The 13762-nt window shown below is 42.8% G+C and overlaps 1 protein-coding gene across 1 annotated transcript in view; it reads left to right on the forward strand.

Moving 5' to 3' along the window:
• ptprua (protein tyrosine phosphatase receptor type Ua) overlaps positions 1-13762 on the forward strand; it is a 169020-nt gene that overhangs the window by 116805 nt on the left and 38453 nt on the right. The window contains exons 13-16 of the mRNA XM_083926147.1: positions 4461-4599; positions 7723-7752; positions 8200-8357; positions 8703-8890. Of these exons, the coding sequence (XP_083782273.1) occupies positions 4461-4599; positions 7723-7752; positions 8200-8357; positions 8703-8890 (515 nt within the window). The remainder of the gene's footprint in view (positions 1-4460; positions 4600-7722; positions 7753-8199; positions 8358-8702; positions 8891-13762) is intronic.

Raw genomic sequence — 13762 nt, forward strand, 5'->3', positions numbered from 1 at the left:
CCAATCAGAATCAACAAAACTGTGTAAGAAATATTAATATGATTCACTCATCAGCTTCATTGTTAAAGTATGGGCTTGCAGGGTTCTTAATGACAGCTTTACAGCTGGGGTCCTGGGGCAAACATCATTAGCAATCAGACAGGTTGTGAACCTGATTGAAGCCTTTTCCCTCAATCACTTACTCTGAGGTGAAAGTAAAAATGAAGATTACAGTTATCAACTTAACTTAGTTGTAGTTGTGAGGTTTTGTGTTTGCAGAGCCACTTTGTGGTTGCAATATATCCAGTTGTATATGCAGTGACATGGATTGGAAGATTATAATGGAGCATAATGATTATAATAAGTGAGAATACTGAGGTGATTTTGGGTACTTGTTTAACATCTGTCTGCTCATGTGGTTGTCCCATGGACTCCTTTGTTAAACAGTGTGGTATCCCCATGTCTCAGCAATTAAGCTGCTGTAGAAAACATTATCATTATTTATTGTAATGAGGGTGTGAAAATAAGAAGCAGGTTATATCAAGCTATACTATGCTACCACATTAGTAGGGGCACATGGGTAAGACAGATTCTCTTTCATGGCTAACATGATGTTGAATTAGTGAAATTGTGACACGTAACCACTGTAGGACATTTTAACAGGGTGCATGTCAAAGACTTCGGCAGCTATCCTGGCTCAGGCTGCCGCTTAGGGGATCTGACACAGACTAAGTGTTGTTGTGGGTGCTGCAGGGAGGAAGCCCTCTTGCCAATCTCCCCTCACCAGAGACACAGGAGGAAAGGTGAAAGCAAACACGCATCTGTGTTCTCTCTCTGCTCCTTCTGAATCTCCGACACTGACATTTTGGCAAACCCCTCTTGGGTTCGGAAGGCTTTGAAATCCAGAACGCGGCAATGTATCCGTTTTTCTCCCTGAGAGAGGAAGCGACCAGGAGTGTTTGCTTGAGAGACAGACACAGATAGAAGGCTCTCAGTTCAAACAAAAGGAGAGAGGGAGAGAGACAGAGGGTGAAATGAAGTTGTTCCCCCTTTCCTCCCCACTGAATTATGTCTGAAGTTTGTAGTGCTCTTGAGAAAGGTGGCAGCTAAATTGGATTCCTCTCCCTGAACTCTTTCTTATCTGAAGTGCGATGACATCAAAGAATCGTGCCTCACAATAGTCTGCCTGCGTGTCACATACGTGGAAGGGATGTTTTGCAGGTATATTTATAGGAGTAATTTTTTACTGTAGTTGTGCATATACGACTGGCAGGCAGGCCCAGAGGACATGCTGATGTTACCTCAGTTCCCACAGAGGTGACACAGAAGTCCCTTTAAGACCCTTCCTGGCTGCTTTTGATTTTCTCTTGCCAGCTTCCCACAAACAGATGCTGCCAGCTGTGTTCACCGGAGCTCCTGGCCAAGCCTCCGCAGCGAGTGTGTTTTTCCCATGCCAGCCGCACGCTTTTTCTTTGTTTTTTTTGTCTTCAGATGAAATGTGGCCAACATTAGACACTAAAGAACAGCGAGAACATGTTCATTTCAAATCAAATTGTCTTAAAAAGATTAACCATTCTGCGACAAGAGGAGGCTTTTATTCATGAATAAAATAAAATCTTTGTGACAGCTGGATCAAGTGGCACACACCTTTAGTTAAAACAGATTATATTAGACAAGTGGGTTTCAAATAGAAAAATGTGATTTCAGTAAATTGTTTTCTGATCTGCCCCCTTTTAATGTTGCTGTTTGATGGTAATGCAAAGTCAATGTTTTCCAGTTGTCTTGGTGAAGCTAGCATTATTTCCACTGCCCTAACAGCCCTGACACATACAGAATTTATGCCATACTCAACATCCTGCTGCTCTGAGTTTATCTTCCATGGAAAAAAGGTTTTTATTTGCTCCTTTTTTGGATCAGTGTCGAGCCATTGTCGATGAAACCTAAAGGTCCCATATCATGCTCATTTTCAGGTGCGTACTTCTGTTTTGGGTTTCAGTGGTTTTCAACCTTTTTTCCTTAAAGTGCCCCCAACCTGTTTCTAAGATCCTAGGGTTTTGTTTCCTGGTGTTGTTTGATTCTACTTCACTTAATGCTATCATTAGCTAGCTTCTCACCATAAATGATACATTCTGGTCTTGCACAGCCCTAGCGATGAGTGTTTCTGGTTCTTTCTCATCTGTGCTCTCTGTGTCTCTGCACTGTTATTGCAGACCGGGAATGACAGCAACGGCACTGTAACTAGACTTTCTACCTATATACAGTATAGGCAACTCAACCTGCTTAATAGTAAATAAAAAAAAAAGATGGAAGTATCACTTTTTACAATATGAACCTTAAATACATCCTGAACAAATCCAGTTAAGCCATTCCTTGCTGCTTTTGAGAAGGAGAAGACGTCAAAACTCCAGCAACTCTTACAGTATGAAGAACAACCAATTAGCACATTTCAGCTTATGGCCTCCACCAGGGTCATCATAAAACACATTACAGAAAGCATTCCTCTGTAATATGCTGTGTAATGTTATCCCTGTGGATTTCCTTGCAGGACCATTGCTGGATTTTTTTTTTTTTTTTTTTTGGTGCAATGAATTGTATTGTGATAGCCAATTTCTAAATATGGCCCTAAAAGCAGAATGACTCACCCAGCATGATTTGTGTGATTATGGCATGGCTGTCATGCTGTATTGTCTGCCAGGAGCTATAGTCACCATCAATCTGCAGCTTATCATGCCAAACTCAGCATTCTGCCTCGCTGTGAAGGATTTTCTTTCCTCTGTTTTCACAAGAGACAGACAAAAGACAATACCCCCCTGTGAAGCATCACTGCGTTGTTAAAATACAGCAATGTCGTCCAATTCGGTTCGCCGAGACATGCCTGAGACCCTTAAATGATTCCATCTCTCTGCATTTTGTTTTATTCTCCACCTTCTTTGTTTCCCATCAGGGAGACGGCTTGCTAATGAAAATAAGTGTATTAATACTCCTTCCATTCATTCATACTTAATAGCCTTTTTTCACCTTTGGATACAATACAACAGGGAGCCCAGATGATTCATATAGAGGGAGATTTCATGCTCTTGGCTAGCTGAGATGGTAATGCAGACAGAAATGCACTGAGACTGTGACATATGGGTAGGAGGGAAATAGCTGCCTGAATGAGAGCATGCATCAGTTTGGTGAGATAACCAGAGCCAAACAGTTCTTGCTCCCCTGCTGATACCAGTGCACCGAAATAGTGTTGGAGCCCTCTTTGATACCGTCTAATAATAAGTAATACACTAGCTTGCTGACTATTGTCTCTCCTGTTAAAGCTCTGGCTGGATCTGTGGTGACCTCTAACACACCCCAATCCCTCCCCGGCTTGTCTGAATTTCACACCGCAGAGTGAGGAGCCTTATCCTGTGCACTGCACTAACTATCGCAGAATTACTGCAGGAGACTCCATTAGGATCTGTAGCATCACCAACCTGTTTGTATCCATAGCTGATAGCGTATTATATGAATTAGACTTGAACGTGAAGCATTACGGTGATAGGTTCTATGAAGATATTATCACCAGGCAGCTCAATGCATGATAATTACTTTGTATGTGAGTGAGACTTTTTAGTGGTTATGTAAGTATTTGAACAGAGTGCAATCTCAGGTACCCATACATCAGGTTAGAGAAACAGCATGTAGGCTACATCCGTAACAAAGTAAGGGTTAGGGTGCCCTCAAAAATACCCACAATGGAACGAAATAAAAGCAGCACTAACTTCCCACAGTGATGACACAACATGTAGAATATTACATCAGGTAGGCCCACACGTATGCTATGAGTGGTTCACAATGACATTAAAGAAGTAACCGAGCAGATTTGAGCAGAGCACTTCTGCATTGAGGCTGTTCTCATTCACTGTTTGTACTCATACCTATGAAAAGTAATGCACTGTGATTAGTATATAACCCACGTAATTTTGAGCCAGGGTGTGCAGGGCTCCTCTTAGGAGAAAGGCAATGTAGTATAAAGAGTGAAGTCTGTGTAGGTGGATAACACAGGATTTCCACCCAGAGGACCGCAGTTTGGGTCCTGTGTGAAAGTCAACGTAGACTTATTTTAACTTTTGTTACGTACAAAAGTTATGCAACAAACTTATTTTAACCCAAACCACGATATTTACCTCATCATCATTCACCTACTGTTACTGTATTTCTGAAATTCCATTTACATATATCCTAACTTTTGGACAGATTAGAGCAAAACAATTTGCTTAAACACATAGGGCACTTTTCTTGTTTTGTGCCATAAATCAGTAAAGAAATCGCAGACACAGACGCTTTCAATCTCCATGCAGCAGTTTTCGTTGTTTATGGTGTGACAATGATTTATTGATATCAAACAACTGCATATAGCATCTTGTTTTTGCTATTAGAGCTGAATAATCAGTAGTGGATGTCTTTGTAAGATGTAGAGCATTCCTCACCTCTCTGTCACACTGCAGCTGCCTGTAAGGACTCTAAGCGAGCTCTGGAGGTATCCCAGCATGCCGAAGACATGGGACTGATCCTTGGGGCCTGCGCCGGCGGTCTAGTGGTCCTCATTCTGCTTCTCGGGGCCATAGTCATCATCGTCAAGAAAGGGTGAGTGGCTGTGAAAACGCTGTGTGTGTCTGCTAGCCAGTCGATGTGAGATAGACCTTTTTACAGTCAAACATTTACGGTCTCAAGTCGTATTGGTCCAGTGTAGCCTATCCAAAGGAGTACATTTATCTCTATCCCACTTGGCAGCTAGGGTCTATTGAAGAAAGCATTTGGCAATGAGAGTGAATTACAACCAGAGTTAGTGGAATGGTAGAGCATTAATCCTAAACTCTCCCACTGCAGCCTCAGCCAAGCTTTTGTGTTTCATCTCATCTTTTAATTTCAAGGTCTGCATGTTGGCTGAGCACATTCAAACACAACCTGCTCACGCTGGAATTGTTGGCCGCTTTCCACTTCCAAATTACCTTTGTCGTCGATCGCACCTGCAGTATATTCTTCCTTCGCTCGCCGGGCGATGGCGGAACACTCATCTGAGTGTGAAATATTTCATCAAGGGGCATGTTATTCCATTGCCCACTCAATTACATGAGGCGAGCAGCTGTGAGGTGCCAGTGGATGGGCTGGTAATTGGTTAGGAAGGTTGTTTTTGCTTTTTTTTTTTTGAAAGAGTAACTTCTGTGCCCTGAGGAATTTTCTCACAGAGAATAGAGGGAGAGTGAATGGGATGTCTGGAAGAAGGCAGTGACTGATAATATTCAGTGGGCAAATCTCACAGGCACATTAGGAACGAGACAGCCACATGGAGAAAACAGCAGCAGACATGTTTATATTTAGCCACCAGATATTGTCACTCATGTACAGTCAGACTGTATATGTAAATCTCTTTTGGTTCTGTAATCAGTGGGAAAATTAGAGATCCCCTGCACTATAATCCAGTAGGGTGCTGGTCAAATGCAGGCAATGAAAAGGAAGAAATATAAAAAAGAGCGTGCTGCACACTAAAACTCGGCTCTGGGCCAGCATCACACTGTCACTTTCTGCAAGTGCAACTTTTTTCTTGCACATGCTTCAACAGGCTCACGCGAGAGCCTGGACATTTTGGATAGGTTTTAACCAACCCTCCATTTTCTATACAAACAATTTTCAAAGACGCGATCTGAGGGATGAACCGATGCCTCGCAAATGCCCAAGTGATTTTTAGCAGGTTAAATATCTGGACCTGTCCGCTAGTCCAAATCTTGTAGTATGAAAATTGTTTTGACTGGCAATGACAGCAGCAGCGACCTAAAGCCAATGGATGCTCAAGATACAGGGCGAGAGATCATAACACCTTGCAAAATCGCTCTCTGCAGACCTCGGTTGCTCCAACTCACGGCGAGCTCCGTCTGCTTTGGATAGGTTTGGCACACAAAAGAACACCTAGGTTCACTGCCTACTAAGTGCCATGTAAACCCTCTGTGATTTTATATCAATAGGAAATACTGTACATTTGTGGACAGGTAGTGCGGGAACTAGAACATGTAAAATTGGAAGACTTTTATAATTAAAGATTATAAAAGTCAGTTAAGATTACAGAAATAAGCAGGTGCACTGTAAAGTAATGTAAGTGTTTTTATTTTTTTTTTTTTTAATGGCTCAATGGCTAAATGAAGCTTCATAAATCATACTTACTTTCTTAGGCCACTAGACGGCGCTCTGCATTTCGTGTGCTTTCAATCCTTTGATGAACAGAGATCTAGTTGGCTCAGAAAATAAAGAAAATATTCATGAAGCTTCATTTGGGCATCACTAACTTGTAGCACCCACAGCATACTGTCATTATTTGTAATAATGTAATGCACTTAACATGATCGGAAATGTAGCAAGCACACTTCACGGCTAAAGTCTAATCCGTTTGACTAGTGTGATTACAACTGTTCCGCGCCCTGGCACGGCACGTTTGCCGGCAGTGGCCCTGTTGAGAGAGGTGGTCTTTATTAAAGCACGGATGCACATGTACGGGCAGGAGTGTGAGTATTGATGGAGGTCATGAGACTATTTATATACGACTGTTCCCATGACAGACATTTAAAAAGATTCCGCCGAAGGGTCCGCGGTGGTCTGATGCGTATGTGGAGGAGTGTTTACTGCAGATCTGATCGAATGAAAATATTAAAAATCAGTCAGACAAAACTAAATCTCGAAGGGGCGATGACGTCTGTAAGCAAGAACTAATCGAGCCGAGGCCTGGATCATTTCAAGTAATGTGAGTGTAAGCGGGCCTGGGTTGCGGGGGAAGAGGGAGGGGGGGACAATCGCGCTGAAACACGGCACGGATCATCTGGGCCAAGTGTGAGCGAACAGCAAAACTCCATTACTGCTGTTTTTATAAAAAAAAAAAAATTCCACTGTTGCCCCTGATGAAATAGAACATATACTGGAGCTTAAATCCACTGTTTTGCCTTCATCGCTCACTTGATTAACGTTAGTGTCAATTTAATCCACTCTGGTCTAATGGACGATCCTTGACCAATAACCATACAGTAGGGCTTATTGTAGTCGTATGCATCTTTTTCTGATAACAACGTACCATGCTATATGGTAACATTTCATATTCTACATAATAATTTACATGAAATCAGTGTTTGGACAGTTTATTTTACATTATAACATTAATTGTCAAAATATGACATCATCATTTTTTTTTTGTTTTTTTATTGGGGCGAGTTATGAAATTATTGCCTTCGATTACATTTTTGATCAGATTAGGTGCATTTTTCAGGAAATTAGAACACTGTTCGACGCTTTATTTCTATGTTTTGATTCATGGATATATTACATAATCTATGTTTGTGCTTTTTGTAATACACATTTGTTTTCCAGTTTAACCCATGATTCTATGATGTTTACATGAGAACTCATTAGGAATCAAACATGTTACTGCAAGAAGAGGTTAAGAGATGGCAGGGGAACATACAGCAACACAAATACAGATACAATATGCCATAAAATGTATAAATGTGGAGATTTCATTGGTCCAAAGCTGAGTTTGGGTGCAGCATGCTCTTTCTTCATCCTTTAGGCTTTGATCCTGCCTCATGATTGCTTGCTGGGAACATTCCAACGCACTGAACATCTTCATTTATCTCTCTGATGCCCATCTTGATAAACCATAGTCACCTCTCTCTTTTTTTTCTTCTCACTCTCTGTCTCTCTCCTTACCTCCTCCTTCATGCTAATCAGAAGGGACTTCTATTCTTACCCTTACTACCCGTAAGTTACTCCTTTCTCCATCGTCCACCCCGACACCCTGACGCCATCTTCCCCTTGCTTGCCCTTCGTAGTCCCAGGATTACTAGAGTGGAAATGAGCATTGCTATCTCCACCCCATCCTCCAGTATAGACCCCCCCCCCCGCCTTCCTTCCTTCTTCCTTCTCCTTTCGCCATACCACACCCCCACCGCCACCCCCGACAATCTTTTGCTATCACCAGATCGCACTTTCCCCCTTGTCCAGTTTCAATCTTGTAGACCTTATATTTCCCCCTCAGTCCAATTCCTCATCTCCTCACTCGCCCTCCTTTCCTTTCTTCCTTATCTCTTTGCCTGTCTTTCTCTCATTCTGCCCCTTCTCTGCTGTCCTCTGCCAATTATTACCCCCTGCCCCCCCCCCCCCCCCACTCTCTCTATCCTCCCGCCTCTCTCTGTAACTCTACAGTAGGAAGAAGGTGGCCATAAACAAGGCAGCCATGTCCTACAGGCAGGAGAAGAGTCGGAAGCTGAGCTCTTTAGACTGCAGCATGACAGAGCAGAGCACTCTCCAGCAGGATGAGAGGATGGCCCACTCCTTCATGGACGCCCATGGCTGCAACACTCGAAGTAAGACAGCTAGGAACATATGGGTACTCTTGAGAAAGTGTCTAGAGAGATTAAGCTCCCTCCTTCCCGACCTTCAGCCATGTTTACTTCCAAGCATGTATCCAATCTGTTCTGCAATACCATACGGTGCTCCCAATAGAAAATCTCCTACAGGTCTCTGGTCTAGTTGAATATTCTGCAGTGCCAGTCAGCCCTCAAGTCTGGGCAGAAAGGCTGACTTTTTTTCCCTTGAGCTGCCCCTGAGACTTTCAGTCAAGTTTGCATTGATAAAAAAGTACAGAGTCTGTGTCGCAGAGTGCGTAATGTCTGCAGTATGCCTTGAGCTGTGTGTGTTCATGTTCCCAGACGAACAGCGTAGCTCCGTCAACGAGTCCAGCAGCTTACTTGGGGGATCGCCCCACCGTCACTGTCGGAGGAAGAGTTCCCCTTATCACACGGGTCAGCTCCACCCTGCGGTACGGGTGGCTGATCTACTCCAGCACATCAACCAGATGAAGACGGCCGAGGGATACGGCTTCAAACAAGAATATGAGGTAAGAAGGAGGAGAGAGAGAAAGATGCACTACAGTAGCACTTCGGTGCACATTGCGTCTCATGCTGTTTTTCTAGGTTTCGGCTACGTTCTGTAGTTCCAAATAAGTGTAATTGTGTTTACAATGTGTGATGATAGTGTGCTTCCAACTTTGCCATGTTGAAAGTTTACTGTTTTTCTCAGTTTGATTTTCTCAGCTGTTGCACTAACTACTCTATGTGTGAATTCAAACATAGCTTATTTTTAAAATGTAGTGGGCTTGGGTCGTTCTTTTGTCATTTCATTTGGAGGTTTTCTTATAAATATAGCTGAAGCTATACAAGTTACAACCAGTGTTGGAGGTAACGTGCTACTAAGTAACATGTTAGAGTTCTCAGATTACTTTAACATAACCTGTTAGTTTTGCAATTCAGGTAGTCAGTTATTTAGTTACGTTTTTATATTAGCAAATTGCTATTTTTAATTAAATTCCCTGAAAGAACCACTGAACTACCAGCGGGAGAGCCCTTACACCGTATTTACACTACATCTTTATTTTAGACAACATCATAAAGCTGCACAAAGTACTGTGTTGAGCAGTTCATTGAAATAGACAATGGGACAAGTGTGATTTTATGCTGCATGCTATTCACTTAAACTGGACATTGATTCTGGCACCACTCGCTTAACAGAAATGTCTGTTTAGCTATTGTTTTTTTGACACCAAGGACGCTTAGGACACATTTTTGCTGTAGATCTCAGCGACATTCAACAGATTTGGAATGCAATGGAACCCTCACTGTGAGCCTCATCATCCAACATCAGTGTTGGACCTCACTTAAGCTCTTCTGGCTGAATGGGATCAAATCCCTGCAGCCAGGTTCCAACATCTGCTAAAAACACTGAAACTTTGAGAGTGGATGGTTTCAGAGCCTCTATTCAAATGGCTGACTATTGTGTTTGTTAGTTGAAAAGCACTTATACTTGCTTAAGATGCCCACATACTTTTCGCCTTATTTGTGAAGCATGTGATTGTGAGTGACTCATTGCATTTTTTATAGAACAGACACGTGACAGCTGTGGGATGGGAATGATTGAAAAATTTGAATAGTCATTATGTAATTAAAAAAATAAAATAAAAAATTGCTTTAAGCGGCTATCATTTTGTCTTCCCATGTTCTTCACGGCACCAGTCAATATTGCGTGACGTAATGGGCTGTAATTTCAGTTCGGCTCTTGTCACACAAAGGCAATAAAACATTTGCTACACAGCTGTTTGAGGGAGCGTACCTATGTTCCCCACTTTGTATGTGACCGGGGAACACCAGACCTTTTTTAGAAAAAGGGTCCGATGTTCCCCACTTTTCACAGAAAGGGTCCCATGTTCCCTGGTCTGTTATTTTTTCCACAATCAGTGCCGAATTCCACGGCAAATAGGCTTATGTAGACCCTAACACTGCCCGCTAACCCTGACCCTCGCCCTAACCCTAACAAAATGCTGAATTAAATCTGCAGAGGCACAGATTTATGCAACCGGGGAACATAGGACCCTGGGAACATAGGGGTGACACCCTGTAAGATGGGCTAGATGCTACTGTACAAACAGGAAACACGCTACAGCAAAAAGTTCTGTGTGAGAAAACGAGGTGCAGTGCGGTTGGACTGTAACCACATGATTTATGTGTTGAAGATTGAATCTGTTGTTTATAGTGTGTAGTTATAGTAGTGAGTGAAACGATACTTGAGAGTCCTACCACATTCACTGTTGGCTAACGTAAGGTAGCGTTGTCATGTACCACGTCATGTTTAGTCTCCAGTGTTCAGTAGCAGTGTGACCCAATAAGTCAGGCAGGGTTCAGACAAATGTTTACAAATGATGTTGCTTCATGTTCTTTTTACTGAGTGTCTGCAGGTCTGCCAGCAGCTACACAGCTTTAGCTGAGCCCACAGACAAACATGCGGCCGAGCTGCTCTGTAAACCGTGGTTCTGACAGAAATATGCCAACCTGAACCAAACTGTAGTGGAGTGTGCGTATCTTCAAACAAGAGTGAAATAGTTCCCAGTGATTTCTTTTTTTTTTTTGCTTGAAATGTCCATCCAGCTAAAGGGCACAGACCTGTGAGATTGAATTTCTCGAACACAGACAACGCTTTCTGCAGCTTGGAAAGAAAATAGAGTAAAATAAATATTACAGATGGCATCATTTAGAAGTTCTGGATCGTTTTTTTAGTTGCAGTTAGTGTAGAAAGCCTATCTCTGTACTACTGTCTACTTTGAGAAGGCTTAAATGGAGTGTTTAATATTCATGAGCAAGCGGTAAAATGCTGTTTTACTTCATCTGCATTACAGAAAGAAAAGCAGATAGTTTCTGGTGCTGTGTGGACTAATTAAGCTTTTCAAAGTTACTCCTTTCAGCTACTTTAAGTGCTTTATGTCCTTCACATCAACCACCGGTGATGAGTGTTCTTTTGCACATTTATGCGGAGGAAGCCAGATGCACTTTTTCGATTCATTAAGATCCCAGAGGGGCTAACAAATACCCCCCCCCACACACACACACACACACACACACACACACACACACCAAAATCAATATATGGGTCACTTTTTCACTCCTTAGCCTGGCTCCCCAGCGCCTGGAGAAATAAACAAGATGAAGGGGATCAGCATGCACACCGCTGTCAGACTTCATAACCCTTATTTCCCTCAGGGTCGTGCTGGTGCCATTGATCACACATGTTGCAAGGCATTGTGGGGGGTTGTGAATGAGTCAGGCCCTCGGTGTGGTGAGGGTATGTGTTGTGCTCGGAAGCCAACATCTGGAACCAGAGCCAGTGAATAAACACAGTGACAGAAAGCATGTCATCCCCCATGACGGATGCAGCCCTCCTGTGGGTAAATCTGTCATTTTGTTTTCACCTGGAACTGTATCTCCCCCTCAACACTGGGACACAGTGATGGGATGTAAAGCAGCTTTCTCATGGGAACTCCTCACGTTGCCCTTTCACACATGCAGCACACAACATGAGTTTCTCCTTGTCAGATGCATTCTCACTTACTGGAAATGCTCAGTTTGGTTTAGGCGAGGGGTGGTGTCTGGGTGAGAGTGCAGGAGGCAGGACATGATGTGGATTACACCACGGTGACGGAACTGGTCCTAATTTGGTCATAAACAAACAAGTCCCTTTTGCGATGATTTCTGTGTTGGTCCTAACCAACAGAAGTTCCCAAACCTGGTCGTTTCTTCGGTTAGACATATTGGTTAGTGTCTAATTGTAAATTCACCTTCACCCCAGGCCCTTTTACTTTTTTCCATTGACTTACATGGCGAAAGGGAAATCAGCGATATTTTTTTTAGCGTCACAACCCTGTTGAAATAACTCCACATCCATTCTGTCCGATAACATTTTGAAAGTCTAGAAGAGCCGCATGATTAAATCATTTAATCCCCATTTCAGATAGTGGAGCGCTAACACAGAAGTAGCTGATTTGGGCTGCAGAAGTCTCTAGTGCGCCTGCTCTATGGGCCACACAGTGAGAAAGTAGTGCTGACGTGGCAGTTGAACCTTATTGGCTTCATGCACCAGTGAGCAACTTTCCAATGAACGGGGCTCCGCCTCGAAAGCTGTATCTACTTGTCTTTATACATCCATGATTCACACTTGGATGTTTGTTTCCTCCGGTTTTGCGTGAGCTGCATGATAGAAATGCCCACTTGCCCACCATGAATTCTAACACACAACATTTTCAAGTCTTTGTAATGTCCGATCCAGCTGATTCAGACATTTGTTTTCTCGCATACAGCTCCACCGATAAACGTCTATATTTTAAGATTTACAGTGCATGTGTTAAAGGAGCTTTGTTTTGTTGTCGCAGCTTGTGGCTACATAGTGGATTAATGCAGCAGCTTTAAAAACTAGTGCGCAAGATATGTGCTGCACGGAATATATAACAGAAAAATAGACCTGTGCTTTCTGGTAATGGTTAGTCAAACAGGTCTCTAGCTAAGACAGATTCCTGATGAAGCAATTTAGTTAGTTATCTGCCAACACATATATTTTTCATGTGTCAAAATCAGATCATTGATAATCAGCTGTGAGAGTTAAAACATGATGGACAAGTAAACAAATCAATAGAAAGCCCCTGTGGATTGGAGTTGTGGGGTTGCTTGCTAATGTTGCCAGCCCCAACAGTCCTGGTAGATTAGCTGGGTTTTTGACTATTATTAATAAATAATACCTACTTCATGAATATTTAATATCACACAGTAATGCTTTGAAAACTGTATCCAAGTGTTTAGGATTTAAATGTTGAGCATGTTTAATTGAACTGATAACATAATAGAGAATAAATAAATAAATGAATAAAGTAAAGCTCCATGAAGGTGGACTGAATATTGTTGAGGCTCCAAAAATACACAATGTTGGACAATGGCAGGTTTGTTAAGCAGGATTAGAGCAGGACACACGACCTGTACAGGATCCAGTGACAGTGGTAATCCCTCCATCAGCTTGCTTTGTGCATCTCTCCTGGGGCCTCAGGGGGTCCCAATTTGGTCGACCCTCACCTGGGGGGGGGGGGGGGGGGGGGGGGTTGTTGGGCTGCAGATGAGAGATGGCATGCCTCAGTATGAGAACCTGGATGTGCCTACCGATAGAGTAGGGAGATCAGGCTGTGACTAGAGCAAGGCCCATCCACGCTCTTCTCTCAGTATTGAGTATTGATTGAGGTTCAATGACTCATCTTGTTGCACCAGCAGATTTAGTAAGTGTGTCGTAAATAGCTGTCGCAAATTTTGCAGTTTAACACCAATGTATTATAAAGCAGCGAGGCTCACACTGTGTGTACAATGAGAACAACTTCAGTTAGGCGTCTGCTCCTTCTCAAGGCCGC

The sequence above is a fragment of the Echiichthys vipera genome, assembly GCF_963691815.1.
Source record: "Echiichthys vipera genome assembly, chromosome: 13".
Taxonomy (NCBI): Eukaryota; Metazoa; Chordata; class Actinopteri; order Perciformes; family Trachinidae; genus Echiichthys; species Echiichthys vipera.